Consider the following 26249-nt stretch of genomic DNA (forward strand, 5'->3'; position numbering starts at 1 on the left):
GCCCCCAGCCCTTGGTCCTGACACATCATCTCAGCTAAATCTCCTTTGGAATCCCACGACCCCTGAACATCAGATTTGACTTTCAGGCTCCATGTCTCACCATCCACTAAATTTTTGAGCGTGAGACTACCTGCATTTTATTTTGTAGACAATCATCTTGGTAGTTTTGTATATAAATTTGACTTGCCACTATTTAGCATATGATTAGTTATGCAGATTTTTTGACATGTCACTGCATTGTTTTCAATTTGCTCCTTAAAATCTAAATTCTAATTTTTATAATTCTGTTAGTGTTTTGTAAATCCACCTTTTGGGTTTCAACACTGCTGGAATCCTTCTGGGCATGCTCTCAGTCAAATTCAAGCATGTCTCGACCAAAATGTGTTCCCAGTTCTCTTCTACACGCTCCCAATGTTGGTACATAGTGGTCGACTCGCTTGAGGAGGCATACAGCTCTTCCTTCTACTCTACCCAGAAGTGTTCAATTCGTTTGCTTTGTGGGGACTGTGGGAGCCAATTTAGCACCTCTATCATTGTCATTGAACAATTTCTTCAACAATCTCTATCTTTGCTTCGGGTTTTTGTCCTGTCATCCTTTTCATACCCACAGTAGTTGAGTGTACGGAGGAACTTTGTTTTTAGGATACTCACATATAGCTCAGCATTGAAATCACTATGATCCTGGTCAAGTATCCAATGCCTTTGGAAACAGGTGTTAACAGGGGTTATTTCCCACCCAATCTTCTACCGTCCACTTTTCATACTTTTTTGCAAACTTGAGCTGGCGTTTCTTGTAACGATATTGAAGCTGAGGCTTCATCTTTTTTCTGGCCACCATACCAGACTTCAGTATTGTGTGTTGCACAGTGCTTGCATGGACGTCTTTGATCTCACTATTACAAGGCATATGAGCCACTTCCACTGCTGTTTGTCGCACCAGAACTAATAGACCGTGGGGTTAGCTGACTTGTTGCCTCTGACATTTTGACTGGATGCCCACCTCTTGGATTTTGGCTAGATGGACTTCATTTTGTATTCTTCCAACTGTCAAGGCAATCACATGATGCATTTTGGCAATTTTCTTGGCTGAGAGACCGCTATCGATGAACTGGATGATGTTGATCTCTTTTCTTAGGAAATCTTTGTGACGCCCCTGAACTAGTCAGTGTCAGTGTACTGCACCCCCTCTCTTTTGGTGTAGGACTCTACCCTCATAGTTCTGGGATCCTAACTTTTGGTATTGCTCAATCAGCATGCAAATCCTAGTCACACCTCACACCACACCCTGTCAGGCACACCAGTAGGTGGTCTAGCTGGAAAAGGGCCACTCGCCTAGGGGTCAGGCAGACTGGTGGGAGGGAGGAAGTCAGAGAGAGGAAGTGGAGAGCAAAGCTTAGACATTTCAGTAGTAGCTCCCAAAGGGTGAGGAGCTGGGAGTTAGAGCTCCCTGGGGACTTTTGGCTAGGTCGCAGACAGTGGTCTGGGACCGGAGGAGTCGGAGACCCGGTCGCAAGGTATTGGAGAAAGGTGCCAGGCTTAGTTTTGGGGAACGGCGGGCACCGGTGTACCTAGTAACCGAACTGAGCACGGCGGAGTACTGGACCCTAAATCAGGGAGTAGCTTCATGTAACCTGATAATTAATCTGTGGAGGATAGTTTCATTATGGACTTTCCCCAAGAGCTCAGAGATTGAAGGCATCAATACGAGGGGCAAAGTGCTTTTCAAACTTATGCGGCCCTCTGAAATCCCAAGTGTCAGTCATCGGGAGCACAGCTTCACTACTTAACAGTGGGGAGCGGGACCCCGACAGCTTCAAGCGTAGGGGTCACAATAGACGCTAAAATACAGTGCATGGAGGCAAGGTACATACCATCAGCAATACCAAAGGGAGCGGACTCCCGGACTAGCTCCCCTGAAGTGGCAGTGGCAGCGGCACCCAGAGACTTGGTTTACCTTGGTGTCAGTCTGCTTTGCGGTCGCAACACTGCCTGAGTGGGTACGCTGTCCTCCCCTGCTTCCAATCTGCCCCACACTCACCACCACCTCCATCATCCAGAGTCCCGGGGCCTCCCCTACCCGTGGAGGGAACGTCATCTACCTGCCCCACTCCATGTCCCCCGGGTACACCCATCGGCAGTCCACCGGTGGCGTCACAAACTCTTATCCCTTGTAAATACCCCCATTTCATTTGAAGTGGCCGCGAGCCCCCGGGTCCGGAGACCCTTGAGTCACAGCAGCAACCCCCGGATCTGAGCGGTTTGACCGCTGCAGGGGTGGCACATCTTTATGGCTGCTCCTTGGTTCAAAGCAGTGACCTTTTATCTTGGGAATCTACCTAATAAAACATTGAGCTATTATGGAATGTTGATTATTATTATTATTTATTTAGTTATAGAGCACCATTGGTTCCATGGTGCTGTGCATGAGAAGGGGGTTACATACATAATACATATACAAGTTACAATAGACAAACTGGTACAGATGGTTGAGGACGCTACCATTGTGGGCTTACATTCAATAGGATATTGGGTAGGAGACAGTAGGTGGGGTGATGGTGAGGTGGCAGTTCCGGCACAGTGGTGGGGTCATTGGTTATAGGCGTGACGCTCTGGACCAGCCAGGTAGTCAGATAGAACCCCGCACAACACCAGTCCCCTAACAACAAGGTGTCAGTAGCCAAACCATTAAACCCTAGTTACCTCCCTCAGGGCTTGATGGACACACTCTCTGAACGCCCACCGAGGAGTTCAGAGAGCCTGAGGCAGGAAAAAGTAAACAGTTGAGTTTAGGAGTTGAGTTTAGGAGGACAGGCCTCTGTGACAGGCCTGTAGCAGACTGACAGGTGCCAGGGTAGGAGCCCGGGCACCTTTTGGCTAGGAGGCATACGGAGGCCTCTGCCTGTAGGAGCCGGGAAGACGGCTTGGTGGAACCATGGTGGACTGGGACAGGGTAGTGGCCCGCCGGTACCGACCCGGGGAACAGACTGGAAACCGGAGCACAAAGGGGGTACTCAGACCCTGAAGCTAGGTCCAGAAGCTACTGGGGGATAGCTAATTAACTGATTGCAGCCAGGACTATAGGTCCATTCCCACCCAAAGTCCCAACTGAAAACAGCCCAACGAGGGGGATAGAAAGCCACCGCCACGGCAGAGAGATCCCATGGGCCAGCGTCTGCGGGCAAAGGGCTCTTCCGACATCTACAAGCCGGGGAGCAGACTCCTGTATTGCAAGTTGAGGTAGTCCATCACAAACCGGTGCAGGAGAAAGGCAGAGACCACCAACTGGGTTGGGGACCAGACTGCAGCCAGCTGCGGGCACCGACCACCATCACCTTGGTTTACCAGAGACTTCTGTGTGTTTCTAATTGTGAGTACACCAGTGCCCTCCAGCCGCCCATCTCCCTGCACCGCCCAACTACTCCACCAACCGGTCCCGGGGCCACCATCCCTACCCATGGAGGGGTTAACAACTTGCTGCACAACATCTCCCCCGGGTGCCCCATAAACCGCAGAGGTGGTGTCCACCTTCACCACATCCCATGGGTGGCATCACGAACTTAACCACGGCTCTGGCCATACACCTACGTCCCCTAAACTGCCAGCCCCTTTCAGATCAAAGTGACTACAGGGCCCCCGGGTCCGGAGGCACTCGAGCCACCCACAAGCGAGCCCGGATCTGAGCAGCTCAGCTGCGGCCGAGCACGGGGCGGTACATAGGCATTTCTGAACAGATGAGTTTTCAAGTTCTGTTTTGAAGCTTGCAAGTTTAGCATATAATCTGATGTGTTGAAGCTGCGATTTCCAGAAGACAGGGGATGCTCGGGACAAGTCTTGGAGGTGGTTGGAAAAGGCACAAATGAGTGAGGAGGAGAGAAGATGATCTTGGGAGGACCGAAGATTGTGTTGGAGTGTAGCGGGAGATTATTTCGGAGATATAGGGAGGAGACAGATTATGGACAGCTTTGTAAGTCAGTGTTAGTAGTTTGAATTGGATATGGTGGAGGATTGGGAGCCAATGGAGGGATTTGCAGAGGGGGAGAAGTGACCCTTGGGATTTCAGTTGGTTCTTGGCGGACACCCTATCCCCCTCGTTGGGCTTCCGTTTCGCTCTATCTGGGCAGTAAACTGGGACAATGTCTGGAACCATGTCCCCGGCTGGTTAATTGGAGAGGGGCTTGCAACCTTCCTCGCCCTATGTTCCAGGCACCCCGACTGTGCACTGCCTCCGGACCGGATTCCCGCTCTCAGTACCGGGGGCTACAACCCTGCCCCAGTACACTTTAGGTCTCCCGCGACCGGATCTCCGTCGCCTGTGGCTCTGCTCAGTCTGCCACCTAGCCAAGTAGTTCAAGGGCCACCACCCCTGACTACACTGCTGTCAGCTCTCCACACTTAAACTGTCAAAGCTTATCTCGAACTGTCTGGTTCCCACCCCTGACACCTCAGGACCCCTAGGTGGGCATTCTCATCCGCCTGATCCCGCCCACTGGTGTCCTGGTTATCATGAGGGGGTGACTAGGGTTTTATGGCTGTGTTATGCTTAAGCGACCCTAAACTTTTGAACTGTAGTGTAGGTAACTGGCTCAGACTGCAGCCGGGGCAAAACAGTATTTTTTTTCTGGGGTGTACTTGAACAAGTTAAGAATCATTTGATAACTGCAAGAGGTAGAGGCCAGTGGTCAATATGGATCCTTATGTGACTCATGCATTTACCATTATGTGATGTTTCTGCAGATATATCTAATGGTAAAAAAACCATCCCAGACACAGTAGCATGGGTATCTGTGGTAATACAGCTGAACATAAGGTGGTATGTTATAACACAAACCTAATAAGAACCATGAATTCAAGGGAATATGTGCCGCCCCCGTGCCAGCAGTCGAGCTGCTCGGATCCAGATCTGTGGTGGCTCGAGGGGGTCTCTAGACCTGGGGGTCGTGCGGCCTCTCAAATGAAGGGGGTATTTACAGGGGATGTGTTAGAGTTCGTGACGCCACCCGTGGTATGTGGTAATTAGGAGTACCAGTGTGACGCCCTGGCAAAACCAGGTAGTCACAGAAGTGTCCACCCTCCTTGTTACCACCAAAACCCATACCCAGGTACAACACACAGCCATTAAAGCCTAGCCACCCCCTCATGATAATGACACACCAGTAGGTGGGATCATGTGGATGAGAACGCCCACCTAGGGGTCCTGAGGTGTCAAGGGCGGGAACACAGTAGATCAAGTTGGAGTAGTGAAGTGGAGTTCTAGTCTGACAGCAGAGTCAGGGGTAGGGGCCCCTGGACTACCTGGCTAGGTGGCAGACAGTGAACAGGGCCACAGGTGACTGAGATCCAGTCGCGGGAAACCTTAAGTGGACCGGGGCAGAGCCATAGCCCTCCGGTGCCGACAGCAGGAATCCGGTCCGGAGGCCGCGCAGAGACTGGGTGCCTGGACCGTAGGATGAGGAAGGTTGCATGCCCCTTGTTAATTAACCAGCAGAGAACCAGGTTTCAGGCCTTGTTCTCCCGAAGCACAGAGAGCAAAACTGAAGCCCAATGCAGGGGATGGAGTGTCCGTCAGAACCCACAGAGATCCCAAGGGTCAGATTTCGCAGGCCACAGCTCCCCAATGCATACAGAACCGGGAGTGGACTTCTCCGTTCCATGCAAAGTCGGCCTTAATTCAGACACTGTGCGTCTCGTGTATCCGTGCGAGATGCACCTATATAGTGCTGTTTAGCCCGCCTGACCTGGGTTTCTGGCGTCATTTATAGGTTACAGTTCAGACATTGTGCATTTCACTCATTATATGATGGGCTACCAGTGCAAGCCTTATTAGTGTGCATGTCTTATGCTAAGCAGCCGCCCCTCCCCTCTAGTGTGGAGGTTAAGTGGCTGTGACATCAGCATCTTGCATCTTGCACCTTGGCTGCAGCCATCTTTATGAGGAAGGCTCACCACATTCTGTGTGTGCACATATCATTTGTCTTGGCTCCTTTTTTGGTGTTTTTTTGATATAGTTCTTTGTGGGTTTTTCTATCTATGCTAAGTCGTCCAACAGGAGAGACAAACACAGCGTGCAGGAGGAAGGGACACCTGTTCACTACCTTGGGTGTGAGACCCGAATACACCATCCAATGGCAGCCGGTCACTGGCAACTTGGTTTACCACTGGACTTGTGTGAAATTGCTGAACTGTGAGTACACCATTGACCCCCGGTCCAACCTGGCGCGCCACCTCCAGCAGCCATCACCCCGGTGTTCAGACCGCGGGCCCCGGGACTACACCTCCCCCTACCCGTGGAGGGGATCCCATCTTGCTGCCCCACTTCATCAGCCCCGGGCACCCCGTCACCAGGCAGAGGCAGTGTCACCATCCCTCACCGCAACCCACGGGTGGCGTCACCGACACAACAAATCCCCTGTAAATATAAATGGAATGGGGTAGCAAGGTATTGTGACCCTCCCACGGGTAGGGGGGAATGCCCCGGGACTCGGTGATGGTGGGGGAGTGCCGTTGGATGCAAAGGGGTCACTTGCGTACTCACTCAGTCCATTAAGCTGACACCGACAACTGGATAAACAAAAGTTCTGGATACCGCTGCCGCTGAGGGGAGCTAGTTTGCGTCCCGTCACCAATGGTGCTGCCTAGTGATCAGTGACCTGCCTCCTGGCACTAAGTTTACTTCTCTGTGGGTCCCGGTAGTGTGACGCTTGCCTGGTCCCGCTCCCCACTATGGATAAGTGTGGGAGCTTGCTCTCAGGGTTCACACTTGGGATTTTCTGGACCATTTTGAGTGGAAAGCCCTATCCCCCTCGTTGCACTAGTACCCCGATTTTTGGAGCGGATGGAGAGCGGATCTTGAAGGCTCCATTCTCTTCGGGTAAATTGTCAGGTTGTCTGAAGCTACTCCCTGACCTAGGGTCCACGTACCCAGTCGTGCCCTGGTCCCAGCCTGGTGATGGTGCAAGGCCACCGGCTGTCCTCCTCCGACAGATCCATGCCCCTTGCCACGATCCCGTGCGACCGGGGGTTCAGCTCCTCTAGGCCAAGACCACCATCTGCCACATAGATGGCTTCCTAGGAGCCCTGCTCCTGACCTCCACTCACTTTTACTTCCAACACACAACTCCTTTCTCTGACACTCCTGACCTCCCCTCTCCAACCCCCCATGTGGGCGACTCTATTCCACTCAAGCCGTCCACTGGTGTGTTTGGTGGGTGTGGTGCAGGGTGTATCTAGGATTTGATTAGCTGATGTAGGAAACACCATATAGTTAGGGACCCTGAACCAAGAAGGCAGTGGATATTGCACGGGAGGGCAGATTGTGCAATACCCTGTGACGACCTAATAGTCCACGGGCGTCACACCTGCACATTTCATTAAACGTACTATAGCACAGCTTAGGTACCAACTTATTGAGCATATACCTGCTCAGACTGGATGGTAACCAGATCCTCAAATTGAAAGAAAGGGAGTCATTCTGGATACAGACCCTGCAGACCCTTGAACCTCATGGACTAAACCGTCCGAGAATGAAGTTTTCTTCTAAACATATGACCTTGTATAACCTTTTAATGGTTATTTTCCTCAATCAAGTTATCACTGTACATATTGCAGTTACCATGAAAATTGTGTGGCTTACTCTCTCCTCTTATTGCTTTACTTAATTATTTTTATTCTGTGCTTTTTTTTTTTTTTTTTTCCCTATTTGTTTCTATGTTCCTTTTCATAAGATCTACTTTTGATGGCAGGTTTTCATTTATATAATATAGTTACAAAGGTTGAAAAAAGCCCTAGGTTAATGTAGTTCAACCTTCCTCCCCCAATTCTACATTTTGTCCTTAAGTCATTTTATAACCAACAATGTTGTTTGTACTGAGGAAATCATCCAGCCCTGATATAAAAGCTGTTATAGTATCTGCCATTACTACCTCTTGTGGTCGGCATTCCACAGTCTGACCGCTCTAACCGTAAAGAACCCTTTCCTATTTAGCTGTCGGAATCGCTTTTCTTCCACTCGCAGTGAGTGCCCCCTGGTCCTTAGTACTGTCTTTGGAAGGAATAAGTCATGTGCCAGTCCTTTATATTGACCACACATGTATTTATACATATAAAGGAGATCTCCTCTGAGACGTGTTTTTTTTCTAAGCTAAATATATCTAACTTTTCCAACCTGTCATCATATGGGAGGCCTTCCATTCCATTAATTATAATGGGAGATTTGATAAGGTCGCTTTACATTTATATAATAGCTATGTATTGACTGCTATCCCATTTAATTTTTTGTTTATAGCTTTAATTTTATTTCCTATGGCCGGTCTTTCCATTTATTGTAACGGGTGTTATACGTAGATTACCCTATATTTCCATAACAGCGAAGTATGTATTTGTGTCATTTAATTTATCCCATTGCAGTATTATACTTGTGCCTTTTTTCCTTCATTTCTAGAAGGCCATGTTGTCCCCGTCTCCCTGGAAACAGTCACCGCACTGACAACTGCCCCCGATGACCTCATCATTTCACTGCTCCCTTGCCTTTCTAGGAGTGCGCCCGTGCATGCGCCAGCGTGCGTTCTACTTGCGTTCCTCTACCCAGAAGTAACACTGCCCAAGTCACTACCACATCACCATCGTCCATTATAAGACCTGTCTCTGTACTCTGACACCACCGCTGACACCACTGTTACTGTCACCAGGCACACTCTTGACTACAGGTATGTCTGTCAGCTTACCTACCTATGGTATACATCCAGGTTGTGAGCACATTGGTCACCTTTTTCAATTCTTCTCTCCCCCCTCCTGCCTGTAGGCTGTTTCTTGCTGGCCTGCCTTACACAGTCTGCCAATAATTGTATGGTGTACTCCCTTGAATTCATGGTTCTCATTAGGTTTGTGTTATAACATACCATATTATATTCAGCTGCATTGCCACAGATACCCATGCTATCTGAGATGGGTTTTTTACCCTTTGATATGGCGTTTAACATATGATTTTTCTGCAGATGTAAGTCACATAAGGGTCCATATTGGCCACTGGCCTCTACCTCTTAATAAAATTATCAAATGATTCTTAACCTGTTCAAGCAGGGCCGGCTCCAGGTTTTTGTGGGCCTTGGGCGAAAGTCTCAGTGGGCCCCATCCACACATAGAAATGCACAGATAAATACACATGCAGGCATACGTACACATACTTATTTAAAGAGAAATTCACAAAAGCACATAGACATAAATATATACACAGTCATATACACTGACATATGTCGCGGGCGGAGGAGGGGACGCTGCACTCTTCCACTGCTCGGGTCCGGCTGCCGCTGCTGCTGCGGCCGCTGCTGCTCAGTGGCTCGAGCGATGGGCCGGATCCCGGGGACTCGAGCGGCGCTCCTCGCCCGTGAGTAAAAAAGGGTGGTTTGGGTTTTGGGGATATTGTCCGTGACTCCACCCACGGTTGTGGTGATTGTGTGGACACCACCGCTGCTCTGGACGGGGATCCCGAGAGCGGTGACAGGGAACAGCTTTGTTGTTGTTTCTCCCCTCCGTGGGTAGGGGGTTGGTTGTCCCGGGGCCCGGTGATGGGGTAGGGGTGGATGGCAGGCCGGCTGCAGGGTCGCGGGGGCAACGCTGTGCCGCACGGCACGGTGGTACTCACTCAGCCTGAGACGATGACACAGTTCTCGGTAAAACACACTGCTGGAAAGACTGTTCCCACGGACGGCTGCTGTTGCTTTTCCCCGGTAGTTAACGGTGACTGTCTCTTTCCCTGCACCTGGTACTTCTGTTGGTTCCAATGGGTTCCCACCGGTAACCCGCTCCCCGGCTTGGATATGGGCCGGAGGAGCCCCTCTTTGCCCGCAGGCGCTGGCCCTGAGAAACTGGTGCCTTGGCGGTGGCTCTCTCATACGGTTGGACTGTTGCCTTCAATCGGGACTTAGTTGTTTGGAAACCCGGAGGTCCCCTTCACTGACGGATTTGACAAATTCACGGCGACTCCAAGCCTTGCCGGGGTCCAAAAAGCCCCTGCCAATGGTGCTGGCTTCTCCTTGTGTACCAGTCCGGTACCGCCGGGCCACCACCCGTCCACGGTCCTTACGGCAACTCCAATAGGCCACTCCTGCAGACGGTCACCGCAGTCTGCTAACCTTGCTGTCTCTGTCCGGGGCACACACCCGGACCAACTTCAGGCTCTTAAGCTGTCACTTTCCTCCTTTCACTTTCACCTCTCAAACTGCTCTCTCCTCTCCAAACTCTAACTCCAACTCTAACTCACTGGTTTTCCCACCTCCAGGACTGTGAACTCCTCGGTGGGCGGGGCCAACCGCCTGGCCCACCCCCTGGTGTGAACATCAGCCCCTGGAGGAAGGCAACAAGGATTTTTGGGTCTAGCTTTGATGTGCCTAACCGGGGTGTAGGGTGTGGTGATGTCATTACCTGTGACCCCTGGCTTGTCCAGGGCGTCACATTCCCCCTTAGCAAAATGCAGACCGTCCGCGGGCTGCCCGTCCAACATCGGTTTTATTTTTCTTTTATACTGCAAAAGGATAGAAAACACAATACAAGTAAAATAACATCATCCCACAACGGGAGGCACTTTTCTTAAACGTTTTCAAACGGTTATGGCTTCCGCTCTCTCCCACCCAAGCAACTTGGCCCTGATGCTGCCCCTAAGAAAACAGGCAGCACCCCTTGCCCCAGTCCTGCACCAAGTTACCCGAGCGGAATCTGTCCTTTCCAGGGGACCCACGTCCATGGGGAGCCCCTAGAACCCCCAGAGGGTAGCCACCGGTTCCGGTGGTGGCTGGGCCCCATCCTGCTCCACTGCGGGCCCTCCCTCCAATCTGCCTCTCCGGAGGCGGTAACGGTGGAAGGTGCAACAACATTTTTTACATTCCACAAGTTTGTGGTTGCCCTGCAAGTTCACGGGCTTGTCCGTAAGGAGTCCCTTACGCAACTTCAGACGGTCCCCACGGGAACAACTGTGCCGGCAACGACCGGTTTCAAATCACAGTAGCAGACAATCAGGTTAACTTCGGTTGATCACTCATTTTCATTATTTTCAAAGAAAACTTGCAAACTTTTAAACACACACTCTTCCCCCCCCCCCTCTTAAAGAATAGTTTCCCTGTACCTAAGTGGGGGTCTACCTAGGTTGGGGCGAGTGGACCTCCGGGGTCCGGTGTCAGTGGTGACAGGCAGTGGGGGAGAGGGAACAATCAGTTCCTCTTCCCGGTCATCGTGTGGGGCAGGCGGAGGCATAGGGGAGCTGGGTACAGGTTCATCCCTGGGCACTGGCACTGGCTCACGGTTGATCGCCTCCATCACTTCTTCATCCACGGGTTGTGGGAACAGTATCACTGGAAGAATCACCGCACAGTTCTGTGTAGGCCAGTCCGCTGGGAAGTCACCCATCAGTGTGGATTACCTCTTTTGCCCTCTCTGCCGGTTTAGGAATCAGAACTTCAGCCGCTACCCTCAATGCTGGTGGGCACCTCCTTTAGATCGTCTCTGGACACCGTGGCCAACGTGCCTCCTTGGTCTCGGCTGATCTGGTAGGCCTTCCCATCTTCCCATCCTGTAGGCTGTATGACATATGGGGTTTGCTCCCATTGATCATCCAGTTTATGGGTCCTCCTCTTCCGCTTCAACACTACCTCTCCGGGCTGGAAAGGGCCAGCAGACGCCTTCTGGTTGAAGCGCCGCTCCTGTTGTTCCCGACTCCGACTTAAGTTCTTCTCCACATATTCCTGAATCTGTCGGTACTGAACCCTCCGCCGGGTGTCCCATTCAGCCATCGAAGGGAGTGGGCTTCCAATCCAATTTCCAGGTCCACCGGCAGTCAGCCGGGGCGAGCCCTCATCAGATATGCTGGGGTGCACTTCGTTGAGCTGGACGGGATATTGTTGTACATATCGACCAAGTCAGGCAGCTTCTCCGGCCACAGGTTCCACTCTTCTAGCGGCAACGTCTTGAGGAGGCCAAGGACCAAATGGTTCATCTTCTCACACATGCCGTTGGTTTGGGCATGGTAAGGCGTGGTCCGGATCTTCTTGCAGCCGTACAGCTGACAGAACTCATGGAACACCTCCGCTTCAAAGGCTGGGCCTTGGTCAGTAAGCGCCTTCTCAGGGTATCCATGTGGTCGACAGAAGTAAGCTTGGAATGCTCTAGCGGCGGTGCGGCCGGTTAGGTCTTTGACCGGGACAACCACCATGAACCTTGAATAGTGATCCACTATGGTGAGAGCGTAAGTGTACCCACTTCGGCTGGGGGTGAGCTTCACATGGTCCAGGGCGACCAGCTCCAGCGGTTGATGTGTAACGATCGGGTGCAGGGGTGCCTTCTGGCTGGCCTCGTCCTTCCTTCTCAGCGTGCACGGGCCGCACTCTCGGCACCAGGCCTCCACAGACTCCCGCATCCCGCTCCAATAGAACCGCTCCCTAAACAGCATTTCCAATTTCTTCCATCCAAAGTGTCCGGCACCATCATGGTATGCTTGTAGAATGGTGGGCACATTAGCTTGGGGAATCACTAACTGGCGGATTTTCTCGTGAGTCTTTGGGTTAATCAGCTCACGGTACAACTTCCCTTGGTGTAGATACAGCCGGGTCCGTTCTTTCCACAGGCGTAGGGCTTCAGCTGGGGCGGCAGGGTCTATTCCGGCAGCGCCTTGCTCCACTAGGGTCTTGACTAGGCGGACAGCGGGCGCCTGGTTTTGAGTTTCCTGCCACTCCTGACTGGGTAGCGGGTCCAGGTTCACCCGTTGTTGGTGAACATGGACCTTCTCAGTTGGTGGCTGGTGAAATGCAGGCAACTCGATCTCTTCTAGGTCATCCTCGCACCCTTCTTCTGACAAGTGGGGCATCCGAGAGAGTGCATCAGCATTAACGTTGACACGACCGGCCCGGTATTTAATTGTGAAGTCGTAGTTGGCTAGCCTGGCCACCCACCGCTGTTCCAACGCACCCAACTTGGCCGTGTCCAGGTGGGTCAGCGGATTGTTATCCATGAAAGCGGTGAATTTTGCTGCGGCCAAGTAATGGCGGAACCGCTCGGTGATAGCCCACACCAGCGCCAGGAGCTCCAGCTTGAAAGAGCTGTAATTTTCAGGGTTCCTTTCAGTCGGTCAGAGCCTCCGGCTAGCATAGGCAATCACTTTTTCCTTCCCATCTTGGACCTGGGACAAGACTGCCCCCAAGCCCACATTGCTGGCATCGGTGTAGAGGATGAACGGGTGGCTGTAATCAGGATACGCTAGGATCTCCTCCCCGGTCAAGGCCGCTTTCAGGTGGTGGAAGGATTCTTTATGCCTCTCTTCCCACACCAGTGGAGCCCCGAGGGGTCTACCACCTTTGGTCTGTCCCACGAGGAGGTCTTGCATGGGGGCAGCCATCTTCGTGTATCCATTGATAAAGCGACGGTAGTACCCCACCAGGCCCAGGAACTGCCTTACTTCCCTCACCGTGGTCGGTCTCCTCCAGTCTTGGATGGCAGTGATCTTCTCAGGGTCGGGCGCGACACCTTCTGCACTCACCACATGCCCCAGGTACTGCACTATGGGTTTCAGCAGATGACACTTGGAGGGCTTCAACTTCATCCCATATTTGGCAAGGGACGCGAACACTTTGGCCAGGTGCTCCAGGTGGGCTTCATATGTCTGGGAATACACAATCACATCATCCAGGTATAACAGGACGGTCTCGAAATTTAGATGTCCCAGACAGCATTCCATCAGCCGTTGGAAGGTTCCAGGGGCGTTGCACAGCCCAAACGGCATGCTATTAAATTCAGAGCCCCATCGGGGTGGTGAAGGCAGTTTTCTCCCAGTCCTCGGGTGCCAAGGCCACTTGCCAGTACCCGCTGGTGAGGTCGAGGGTAGAGAAGTAGTTCGCGGTTCTTAGTGCGGCCAAGGACTCTTCGATACGGGGCAATGGGTAAGCATCCTTATGCGTTATCTGGTTAATCCTCCGGTAATCCACACACATCCGCATGGTGCCGTCCTTCTTCTTAACCAGTACCAATGGGGCGGCCCAGGGACTACAGCTGTCCCTGATAACCCCTGCCTCCTTAATGTTCCTCAACATGTCCTTGGCACATTGGTAGTGTGCAGGGGGAATAGGCCTGTACCTCTCTTTGATAGGGGGGTGCTCGCCGGTGGGGATATGGTGTTGGACCCCTTTGATCTGCCCAAAGTCTAGGGGGTGTTTGCTAAAAACTCGTTCATACTCCCCGTACCACCCGGTATACCCCTTCTTTGTAATGTGCAGGGTTATCTTCAGTGCCTACATGTAGCTGTCGGTTCCACTCCTCTGACTCCCCTTTGGGCGGTTGAGTGCTGGCAGTCGGTGGGGAGGTTGGGGAAGCTGTCTCATGGATGGCGTGGGGATCTAGAGTGAGCAACTTAGCAAGTGTAGCATACTGGGGGAGTGTAACTTCTTCCTCCCCACAGTTCAGCACCCTCACAGCTACTCTCCCCTTCTTTACATCTACCACCCCTCGGGCGGCCATTACTGTGGGCCAGTGCTCGGAGGGCATGGGCTCTATCATAGCAGGGTAGTCACGCCCCTGAGGCCCTACTGCTGCCCTACACCAAATCATCATCTCACTCCTAGGGGGCACAATCAACGGGGCAACATCCATCACTCTCACCCCACCAATCTCTTCCCCCCCCCCACCCCCCCCGTCGAGTTTACATGCTGGCGGTACATCAAGGCTCGGATCTCACGCTGCACAGCTCTGTCGGCTCCCCGCCGCCGTGGCGGCCAGCTGCTGCAGTAGGGCCAACACATCACTCATACAGTGCTCCATCACATTGGTTCCCAGCACTATCTTCGGGTTATGATCACTGGGTTTATTCATGATCACAATCATACCCTGGTGTTGCAGTTCAGCTCGACCCACAGTCATGGCCACTTGTTTATACCCAACTTGGGTCAGTGGGAGTCAATCAGCAGCAATCAGTGTTATACTAGTATCTGTGGGAGCCAGCTCGTCTGTCCCCCAATACCGTTGGTACAATGTGTATGGTATGGTGGTTACCTGTGATCCAGTGTCCAAGAGAGCCATCACCGGTATGCCTTCCACAGCCACGGGGATGATGGACCGGGCCCCGATATACCGGTCCCGCCAGTCTGGGGGGCCACGGGGTTCTACTCCTGAGGATTGGCCCGTGGCCCCAGGGGTTGCTCGTTTATCGGGCACTGTCGGAAGTAATGGCCAGGCTTGCTGCACTTGTAGCAGATTGGAGGTCTGTTCCGCGAATTGTTAGCACTTCTCCGCTGCATCCAGGGAACATCCTCAGGGCTGTCGGCGAGCTGTATCTTTGCTGGAGGCTGGGATCTGGTCAGAGGTTGGAGTGCGGCGAGAATCTTGGCGAGGTCTCCATCCATACGGCGGACCTGGGCAGCCAGTTCTTCCATCGTGTTGCTTGGAGCTGTAGGTACTGGAGATGCTGGTAGGGCAGGGGCCACCACGACGGGGGTCGTCTCAACTGGCCATGGGGCTGGCTCCAAGACTTTCGAGGCTGGGGGTTGCAGAGCTTTAATGGCCCGCTCCTTTAACACAGCAAAGTCCACATCAGGGTGTTCCAATGCCCACAGCCGGAGTTGTTTGCGATCCTCGGAGGACCTCAGTCCCTGCACAAATTGCTCTAACATTTTATTGATGTCCGCTTCATTGATGGTGTCTACCCGCTTCAGTGTGCGGAGTGCGATTTGCAGACGTAAAGCATAGTCCCGAATACTGTCCACAGGTCGTTGCCGACATTGGTAAAACTGCATTCTCAGCTTAGCTTCGGTATGGGTCTCAAAGGCAGTCTGTAGTCTCTCAAAAATGGTGGCTACAGAGGACCGGTCCCCCTCGGCCCAGGTCTCCGCCTCCTGCTCGGCTGTGCCGGTTAGCTGCCCCAGCACTACCGCTGCATGTTGCTTATCAGTCAGGGGGTACAATTCCAGAAGCGGGTTAAGCTTTTTCCGGAAGACCTGTAACGCATCAGGTTTCCCGTCGTACTGTGGTAGCCAGGTAGCTCCGGGCACATAGGGCAAGGAGAACGGCATCACCTGAGCGAGAGCTGGGGCCGCGGCACCCTCTGCCAGCGCGGCCGGGACCTGGGCAGGCCCATTCCCATCCACGGGTGCCACTGCGGCTGCGACCACCGCTCCTCCAGCGGCTCCGTCGGGCGCAGACATCTTGTTTCCCGTCCCCCTTAGCCTCTTTCCGGCTCCTCCTCTGCAGGGGCGGGGTTTTGGCCTTCGTGCCTCCACTACTCGAAGTCGCTCGAGCGGGAACTTTTCGCACCAAAGATGGCGGTTTCTGAAATTTTCCAGCCGGACACCTCCGGCGGTAACACGGCGCACCTCTACCCAACGGCAGAGCAATAAGATCCTGTTTGTGACGCCAAGTTTTCGCGGGCGGAGGAGGGGACGCTGGCTCTCCCACTGCTCGGGTCCGGCTGCTGCTGCGGCCGCTGCTGCTCGGTGGCTCGAGCGATGGGCCGGATCCCGGGGACTCGAGCGGCGCTCCTCGCCCGTGAGTGAAAAGGGGTGGTTTGGGTTTTGGGGATATTGTCCGTGATGCCACCCACGGCTGTGGTGATTGTGTGGACACCACCGCTGCTCTGGACGGGGATCCCGGGAGCGGTGACAGGGAGCAGCTTTGTTATTTCTCCCCTCCGTGGGTAGGGGGTTGGTTGTCCCGGGGCCCGGTGATGGGGTAGGAGTGGATGGCAGGCCGGGTGCGGGGCCTGGTGAGGTGCAGGGTCACGGGGGCAGCGCTTTGCCGCACGGCACGGTGGTACTCACTCAGCCTGAGACGATGACACAGTTCTCGGTAAAACACACTGCTGGAAAGACTGTTCCCACGGACGGCTGCTGTTGCTTTTCCCCGGTAGTTAATGGTGACTGTCTCTTTCCCTGCACGTAGTACTTCTGTTGGTTCCAATGGGTTCCCACCGGTAACCCGCTCCCCGGCTTGGATATGGGCCGGAGGAGCCCCTCTTTGCCCGCAGGCGCTGGCCCTGAGAAACTGGTGCCTTGGCGGTGTCTCTCTCATACGGTTGGACTAATGCCTTCAATTGGGACTTAGTTGTTTGGAAACCCGGAGGTCCCATTCACTGATGGATTTGGCAAATTCACGGCGACTCCAAGCCTTGCCGGGATCCGAAAGGCCCCTGCCAATGGTGCTGGCTTCTCCTTGTGTACCGGTCCGGTACCGCCGGGCCACTGCCCATCCACGGTCCTTACGACAACTCCGATAGGCCACTCCTGCAGACGGTCACCGCCGTCTGCTAACCTTGCTGTCTCTGTCCGGGGCACGCACCCGGACCAACTTCAGGCTCTTAAGCTGTCACTTTCCTCCTTTCACTTTCACCTCTCAAACTGCTCTCTTCTCTCCAAACTCTAACTCTAACTCACTGGTTTTCCCGCCTCCAGGACTGTGAACTCCTCGGTGAGCGGGGCCAACCGCCTGGCCCACCCCCTGGTGTGAACATCAGCCCCTGGAGGAAGGCAACAAGGATTTTTGGGTCTAGCTTTGATGTGCCTAACTGGGGTGTAGGGTGTGGTGATGTCATTACCTGTGACCCCTGGCTTGTCCAGGGCGTCACACATACATAGATACACATCATACATGCTCATGTACCGCCCCACTCTTGGCCGCCTCCTGAGCTGCTCGGATCCGGGCTCGTTTCTGGAGGGTGGCTCGAGCGCCTCTCAGACCCAGGGGGGTCACGTCACTCTGAAGGGGATGCTGGCGCTACCTGAGGGGTGGTGTTCGGTGGAGAGTTCCACTGCCGGGGACGCGGTTGTTTGGGGTATTAAGCTCGTGATGCCACCCACGGGTTGTGGTGAATGGATGGACACCACCGCTGCCGTTGACTAGGCTCCCGGGGACGGTGTTGCACAGCTTGGTGTTGACCCCCTCCGTGGGTAGGGGGATGATGGTCCCAAGGGAGGTGCTGAGGCGGGGGAATGGATGCGTTCTGGTGTGTCGGTACGGTGCGGCGTGGTGCGCGGCCTGAAGGCACTGTTGTACTCACTATTACAGACGCGCTGGAGTCTCTGGTAAACTAAACAAGATGGACTGTGTGCGCAGCTAGCTGCGCTTTTTCCCCTTTTCAGGTTGGTGGTTTCCGCCTTTCTCCTGCACCTCACTTTTGGTAGAAATGATGACTCCTATGCTTGAGCAATGGTAGTCCGCTCCCCAGCCTTGTGTGCCGGTAGAGCCCATTTGCCCGCAGACTCTGACCCATGGGATCTCGATGCCTGGACTGTGGCTTTCTATCCCTATGGTTGGGCTGTTGTCTTCAGTCGGGTCTTAGGTGGGAAAGGACCTAAAGTCCAGTTCTCAATCAGTGGATTCGACTTGGTCCAGTGGCTTCTGTGCCTCGTACTGGGTCTGAGTACCCCTCCTGGTGCTCCGGTTTCCAATCGGTTCCCTGGTTCGGTACCGGCAGGCCACTACCTGGTCCCGGTCCCTTACGGTTCCACCAGCTGTAATCCCAGCTCCTGCAGGTGGCCACCACCATCTGCCTCCTTGCCACGGTACCAGGGCTACGACCCCGGCACTGGTCAGTGTTGACACTGCAGACCTGACACCTCACGCCTGCTGCACTTGAACTTGACTCCACTCCAAACTGACCAAACTCAACTCTGTAACAGTTTCCTGTCTCGGGCTCTCTGGACTCCTAGTTGGGTGTAGCCAACCGCCTGGCCTTGCCCCCCTGGTGTGACCATTGAACACAGAGAGGTGACAAGGGTTTTGTAGGTTGGCTGCTGTCACCTTATTAGGGGGAGGTGTTTGTGTAAGGGCCAACCTGTGACTGCCTGGCTAGTCCAGGGTGTCACACGCGCACACACGCACACACGCACGCGCACACACTTTATATATTTATCCTGTGTGTGTATATATATTTCTAATATTAGGAAGCCGGCAACAGCCTCATTCACCTCCTTGCTTGTCTAACAGACATGGCCGCACATAGAGCACACTAACACTGCTGTATATACGTCACAAGAGTGGCTGGGGACAAACACATTACTGGGGGGAATACATATTACTGAGGAAAGGGGTATACAGCACAGGGGGGCAGTGACTGAGGTGGGGGGACAAACAGCTGTGAGGTGGGGGGGTGATATGCAGCTCTGGGGGTATACAGCTCTGGGGTGGGGGGGACATAAAGCTCTGAGGGGGTATACAGAACCTGGGTGGTGGGGAAATACAACTCTGGGGGTATAATAGTATGCAGCCCCCATATTGTTATGAAGCCCCCATTGTCCTCCATATAGTATTATTTAGCCCCCATATGCACTATGCAGCCCCTCATATAACAATAAGCAGCCCCCGTATAGCACAATGCAGGCCCTTATAGCATTAGGCACCTTCATGTAGTGTACAGCCCGCATATAGCAAAATACAGACCCAGATAGCATTAGGCATCCTCATGTAGTATACAGCCCACATATAGCACAATACAGACCCAGATAGCATTAGGCACCCTCATGTAGTATATAGCCCCTATATACCACAGTGCAGAGCCAGATAGCATTAAGCACCCTCCTGTAGTGCAGAGCCCTTATATAGTACTATATAGTACACTGCAGAGTCAAATAGCATTAGGCACTCTCATGTAGTATACAGCTTGTATATATCACAGCCTGTATATAGCACAGTACATGTGGAGAGTCTAATTCCAGCATGTCGACATACCGCATTTCAAGCGGTGAACCGGCAGGCCGAAAGACTTCTGTAGTGATGCAAGTCGGTCAGCTGCGCCGTTTGAACGGTGGAAGTGAGCAGATAGTGACCGTGCCCTGTGCAGAAGCCCATCCAGGCCGGGATAGTGAGTTAAAAATTGCTGGACAACAAGGTTCAACGCGTGAGCCATACAAGGCACGTGTCACCTTGCCCCGGCGAAGGGCCGCACCCAGGTTTGCAGCATTGTTGCACATGGCCTTCCCTGGCTGCAGGTTGAGTGGAGACAACCATTTACGAAACTTTCTCCAGGGCTGACCACAACTGGTCAGCTGTGTGACTTATTTTCCAGACATTTCAACGTAAAGACCGCCTGATGCCGTTGAGCTCTGCTGCCAGCATAGTAAGGAGGTGTGCGGGATTCTTTGTGCTCAGTTACAACGCTGGTGGCCTGAACACACAGGGTTTGGGCGGAGGTGGAGGACCCAGACGAGGTTGAGGAGGCAGAAGTAGTGGAGGAACTTCTACATACAGAGGATTGACGCCCAACTCGTGGGGACAGCAAGACTTGTACAGCAGCCGCTTCTCCATCTCTCACCATAGTTACCCAGTGCCCAGTCAATGACATGTAACGCCCCTGTCCATGCTTACTGGTCCAAGTATCTGTGGTGAAATGCACCCGTTCACACACAGTTTCTCAAGGAAGCGGTGATGTTGTGTGCGACATGCTGGTGTAGAGCAGGCACACCTTTCTTGGAGAAGTAGTGGCGACTGGGCATCTGGTACTGGGGCACTGCGACGGTCATAAGGTCTCAAAAATCCTCAGTGTCCACCAGGCGGAAAGGCAGCATTTCTGTAGCCAACAGCTTGCAGAGGGTGAAAGTCAACCTCTTAGCTTTGTCATGGCTAGGAAGAAATGGTCTTTTATTTGTCCACATCTGAGGGACCGAGGGCTGGCTGCTGTGCTGAGATGGCATTGAGTATGGTGTCCCTGGAAAACTGCTGGTTTGTGAGGAAAGTGCAGGCGGAGACATAATGTTGCCTTCATCCAAAGTTGGTGCTCTCAATGTCTGAGAGCTCAACACCAGCAGCTGTTTCCACTTCCAAAACAACTGATGACCTGCTAATCACACTGCCTGTTGCGGTTAAAGAGGTGGAAGCTCTGCGTCGCAAAGCATGTGTGACTGCTGTCCCCACAGTCATAGTGGCTGAAGAGCGCGTGGATGCACTTGAAGGGGCAGACTGTGGTTGTCCTGCTCCGCTAGGCCACATTGTAACACAGTGAGCTTCCCACTGGGACCTATGCTTGATATCCATGTGACGGTTCATGGCCGAAGTAATCAAACTAGTCAGGTTTTGGCCAATACTTAGAGATTGGCGACACATCTTACAGATGACATGAGTTGGGGGATCCTTTGCGATGTCAAAAAAGGACCAGGCTAGGCAAGGCTTAGAGCCCATGTGACCTGCAGAGCCACCCCTACTTGTGCTCAGAGGCAGAGTTGTGGCTGAGGATGCAGTTGTTGACATGCTTCCAGTACTCCGTCTGTCCAGGAAGGCGCAAGCTAACCTCGTCAGTCGCATCCTCCTCCACCGCCTCTGCTGACCTCATCGAGTGCCTGACTATGGGTTGACAGTAAGTGGGATCTACAACCTCCTCATCACTCTGTGTGTTTGCACTCCCCTCGTCTTCAGAGCTAACCTCTTCCTGCCGTGACCGAATAGTTAAGTTGTCATTCCAATCAGGTATGAGTCTCATCAGCATGTTCCTCATTGTCTCCACCAAGTGGAGTTAGTTTGGGAATGAAGCAAAGGGGACCATCAAGGACCTTGCTGACCCTAAAGAATCCAAAGACTCAGTAGCAATGGGAGAACCGGGGACAGGACCAGGGACTCCAACCCCACAGGGTTCATGCTACCATCAGGCGGACAGAAGTGGATAAACCACAGATCGGGGACCCCCAGTGTTCTATACCATGGGGACCCACTTACCAGAGACAGGTGCAGGGGAAGAAAGTACTAGAGAAGCCAGACTGGCACTGGGACAAAGGGAACCTGGAGGTGAAACCTCGGGCTCCCAGTTACCATCTCAAGAAAGTGAGTAAACCAGTTGCACTGAATACTTGTGTGGACTCCCTTCTTCTGATGCTCACTGCACCATACACCCGCTGGGGCAAAAGCCTACTTGCGGAGGGACTATCATACTAGCTGCCAATACCACCAGCCCTAGTAGAGACATTCTGCAGTGGCAGCTCCCTTCACGTAGCCTCAACACCACAAGTGGCGTCACATATTAACTTTATTCAACAATCCCCTATAAATATCCCCATTACAAAAAGGGCCCAGGGCACGGAACCGGGTAACGGCCACCACTGTCATTCCCCAGACGTACACTGCCTTGAAAAGAGTACCCCATATCCCTGGGTGCCTGGGTGCTACACTTGCATCGGGCCACTCTGCCATAAAGGCCCGACTGGTGGAGGGCTGAAGTGATAGTTGACTTTGTGGAACTTTTTCCCATCTCCCTACTGCATCTCTGGAGCTCAGCCACAGTGATCTTGGGGTTCTTCTTTACCTCTCACCAAGGCTCTTCTCCCATGATTGCTTAGTTTGTCTGGATGACCAGGTCTAGGAAGAGTTCTTATTGTCCAAAACTTCCATTTCAGGGTTATGGAGACCACTGTGCTCTTAGGAATCTTGTAGTGCAGAAATTCTTTTGTAATCTTGGCCAGATCTGTAGCTTGCGACAATTCTGTCTCTGAGCTCCTTGGACAGTTCCTTTTTGACCTCATGAATTCTCATTTGGTCTGACATGCACTGTGAGCTGTGAGGTCTTATATAGACAGGTGTGTGCCTTTCCAAATAAAGTCCTATCAGTTTCTAATTAAACACAGATGGACTCCAATGAAGGAGTAGAACCATCTTAAGGAGGATCACAAGGAAATGGACAGCATGTGACTTAAATATGAGTGTCTGAGCAAAGGGTCTGAATACTTATGACCATTTGATATTTCAGTTTTTCTTGTTTAAGTAATTTGCAAAAAATTCTACATTTCTGATTTTTATTTTCTGTCAAGATGGGGTGCAGAGTGTACAATAATGAGAAAAAAAATTGAACTTTTTTGAATTTACCAAATGGCTGCAATGAAACAAAATGGAAAATTTAAAGGGGTCTGAATACTTTCCATACCCACTGTACCTACTTATGTCAGTGGTTCATTAATCGTGGTGTAGTTGCGTGGCCATGCGCTATACAAACAGTTAATTAATCAAATATTCTTCTTCAGTACTGTATGGGAGGCAGGAAATAATGACCTGTCTCACTTGGATGCTGCCCAGAAAAAAATGTCCCTTTCTCAGTCTCTAGCTCTCGATGTTCAATCTTCAGTGTTTTACCATGTTGATCGATTCTGTTTTGGTTACGGTGTTCATTCATCGGATTCTTCTGGCTATGATACTTCGTCTTCGGGTTCCTCTGATGATCATATTCGTTATTCTTTTTACTTTGACAGTGTGCAGTCTCCGGGTTCCTCTGGCAGTGGTATGCGAGCTTCGAGTTGCTCTGGGCTCAGTGTACTTCCAGATGATTCCCTTGCAGACAACATGGACTTGCTCTGCTGTGCACACATCCGTTCCACTAATGGTGTTGGTGCAAACCCTATCTTCCTAACGCTGGCCCAGCCTTTTATTTTCGGCAGTTGTGCTCCAGTAAAAACCTGTCTCCTTCTGATTTTTTTTTTTTTTTTTTTCCCTTGAGGAAACACACTAATAACAGATTGGTTCCTGATGATCTTGGTAATATGACAGATGGTGATGTTGGCGCAGAAATGCCATGGGTCATTGAATGTGCGTATCTTCTTATGACTACCCTGTTATAGATGTCCCCATCCATTTTTAAGAACCATGTAATATTAGTTATCTTTGTACATATGGGAGACATAATAGGTTATTTAAATGAATAAAAAGAGATACAGGCGCAATATGAGAAGCATCCATGGATAAATCCCAAATAGGTATAATTAAATTCTGCTCACCTTTGCAGGTTGTGCGCCCCCGCACAACCCCAGTGAAAGCGTGACAGTCCGGGGTGATCTCCCGTTCTGATTGCTGTATCCGTGCTTGTTGGATCCAGACTTGGGTATCACTTTAGGCTCCTGAAGTCCACCGGCACCTTGGGATTCAAGTTTTCCTTTGCGATCCACCGTTCTCCAGCTGGATTCTTTTAATGGATTGTCAGGTCCTATGCAGCTATTACCGAAATCCCAGGTAGGGAGTATGCATATAGGAAAGATTTTATTATTTTTTTTTTTTTTTTTTTTTTTTTTTTTTGGTCTGCTATAGCGCTTCAGGAACCATTTGCTGATATTTAAATGTTGTATTTTTATTTTTTTATTGTTGAGCTCCTATTAATAAAACACGTTTCAGCAATCAAATATGCTTGATGAAAATACAACATTTAAATATCAGCAAATGGTTCCTGAAGCGCTATAGCAGACTGAAAAAAATCTTTCCTATGATAGGTTATTTGTGATTCAACCCACATGAAATAGACCCTGGTGGCAAATGATGGTTTCCAAACTCGCCTCTTAGGGGTTGGCTTTAGTGGACCTTTGTGAACCATAATCTCATATCCTAGTTATCAAAGATCCTTTTACAAAATATTGGGCCACTCCAACTTTGCCTAATTATGTTGCTTTTTCTTCCTATAGATATCAAAGGACATCACAGCCATGTTGAAACAACTGAGAATACTTATTGTGCTTTTTATAGCAACTCTAATCTTTTTTGCCAGAAACACCATCAAACAGAAAGGCATGTATATCCTAATCTCCTTAATTCACAAAAGTGTGATATTTCCCTCCCCGAGAGCAGAGATTGCTACCAGCTACAATATTAACAAAATATATAATTATGACTATGTGTTTATAAGAGAGATTCTTCAACAAGGAAACAGTATCTTCTTTCTGGAAACCACAGACAGAATGGATGAACCATCCTTGGTTTTGTGCTCAATTGAATCAGCGGCTCGAGTGTATCCGGACAGACCGGTGGTCTTCTTTATGAAAGGACTAGGAGGCCTAATCACTGAGGATGATGAGAAGAAAGCTCGGGAACGCTACCCAACCCTCTCAACTTATAAGAACATCTACTTTTTCCCTCTAAGATTAGAAGAATTATTTGCTGAGACACCACTTCTTGCTTGGTATGAGACGGTAAGAACTGTTATATACAAAATAAAGGAGAGGATTTAACAAAATTCATATAAGGAAAAAGTGGGAAAAATGGCTCATTCCTTATTTGCATTTTTAAAAGGGTCTCTGTTGCCATGCATGCAGTTTGATAAATTTTGTTCTTTATTCATAAAAAATATTCAAATACCTAGAATTGATTTTACATTTCTTTTTTATTACACACTAATTTTGAAAGATCATGAAAACAAATCAAGTGATTTAAATATTTTTCATTCATTAGGCTGAGTTCACATTTGGGTTACAGGCTCTTTTCAAGGTATCTATCACAAATTTCAACAGAATTCACAGATGTGTGTGAGTGCATCTCCAGTTTAAAAGGTTGACATCAAAATGAACCATGGTCGACCCCATTGTATAGTAATTGGTTGGATCATGGAGTGTAATGGTAACTTTTTTTATTATTATTATTTATTTTTATAGCACCATTTATTCCATGGCGCTTTACAGTGAAAGAGGGTATACATACAACAATCATTAACAGTACATAACAGACTGGTATAGGAGGAGAGAGGACCCTGCCCGCGAGAGCTCACAGTCTACAGGGAATGGGTGATGGTACAAAAGGTACGGACAAAGCTGGTTGAGCAGTGGTGTACTGGACTGAGGGTTATTGTAGGTTGTAGGCTTGTTGGAAGAGATGGGTCTTAAGGTTCCTCTTGAAGCTTTCCACGGTAGGGGAGAGTCTGATATGCTGTGGTAGAGCGTTCCAGAGTATGGGGGAGGCACAGGAGAAATCTTGTACGCAATTGTGGGAAGAGGAGATAAGAGAGGAGTAGAGAAGGAGATGTGGTGAGGATCTGAGGTTGCGTGCGGGTAGGTACCGGGAGACTAGGTCACAGATGTAAGGAGGAGACAGGTTGTGGATGGCTTTGTATGTCATGGTTAATGTTTTTTAACAACTTTCATATGATTGTTGCAACAGAAGCCACAAAGCTTTGCTAAAACTAAGGCACTAGTCAAATATGAGCTTAGCTTTAAAGAATAAAATATGTCACCACTTTGATAGTTTGGGTGGTAACTGTAGAGGAACAAATTGACAAAGCTGTAAATGGATAGGCAAACAGTTAAAAAAAATAAATAAAAATAATCAATTCACTATTCACTTGTTCCATCTTTTCTGGCACCCTCATTCTGTGCTTTAGAAGAATGAGTTGACAGACAGCTAAACTCTATCAAAAGCATTGACTCGGACGCTGGGTGTCCTTTACAACTTTTATTAATGAGATCAGTGTAAAATGACTGGCCCTTCTTCCAACAGGAGGGGCATCCGAGAGAGTGCATCGGCATTAACGTTGGCACGGCTGGCCCTGTACTTGATGGTGAAAT

General features: G+C 51.0%; 1 protein-coding gene across 1 annotated transcript in view; it reads left to right on the top strand.

Moving 5' to 3' along the window:
* Window positions 1-8527: 8527 nt before the first annotated feature.
* The window catches only part of LOC142295617 (alpha-1,4-N-acetylglucosaminyltransferase-like), a 74167-nt gene continuing 56445 nt past the window's right edge, over window positions 8528-26249 (top strand). The window contains exons 1-2 of the mRNA XM_075338719.1: window positions 8528-8702; window positions 24381-24884. Coding sequence (XP_075194834.1) covers window positions 24402-24884 — 483 coding nt within the window. The 5' untranslated portion in view covers window positions 8528-8702; window positions 24381-24401. The remainder of the gene's footprint in view (window positions 8703-24380; window positions 24885-26249) is intronic.

The sequence above is a fragment of the Anomaloglossus baeobatrachus genome, chromosome 3, assembly GCF_048569485.1.
Source record: "Anomaloglossus baeobatrachus isolate aAnoBae1 chromosome 3, aAnoBae1.hap1, whole genome shotgun sequence".
Lineage (NCBI taxonomy): Eukaryota > Metazoa > Chordata > Amphibia > Anura > Aromobatidae > Anomaloglossus > Anomaloglossus baeobatrachus.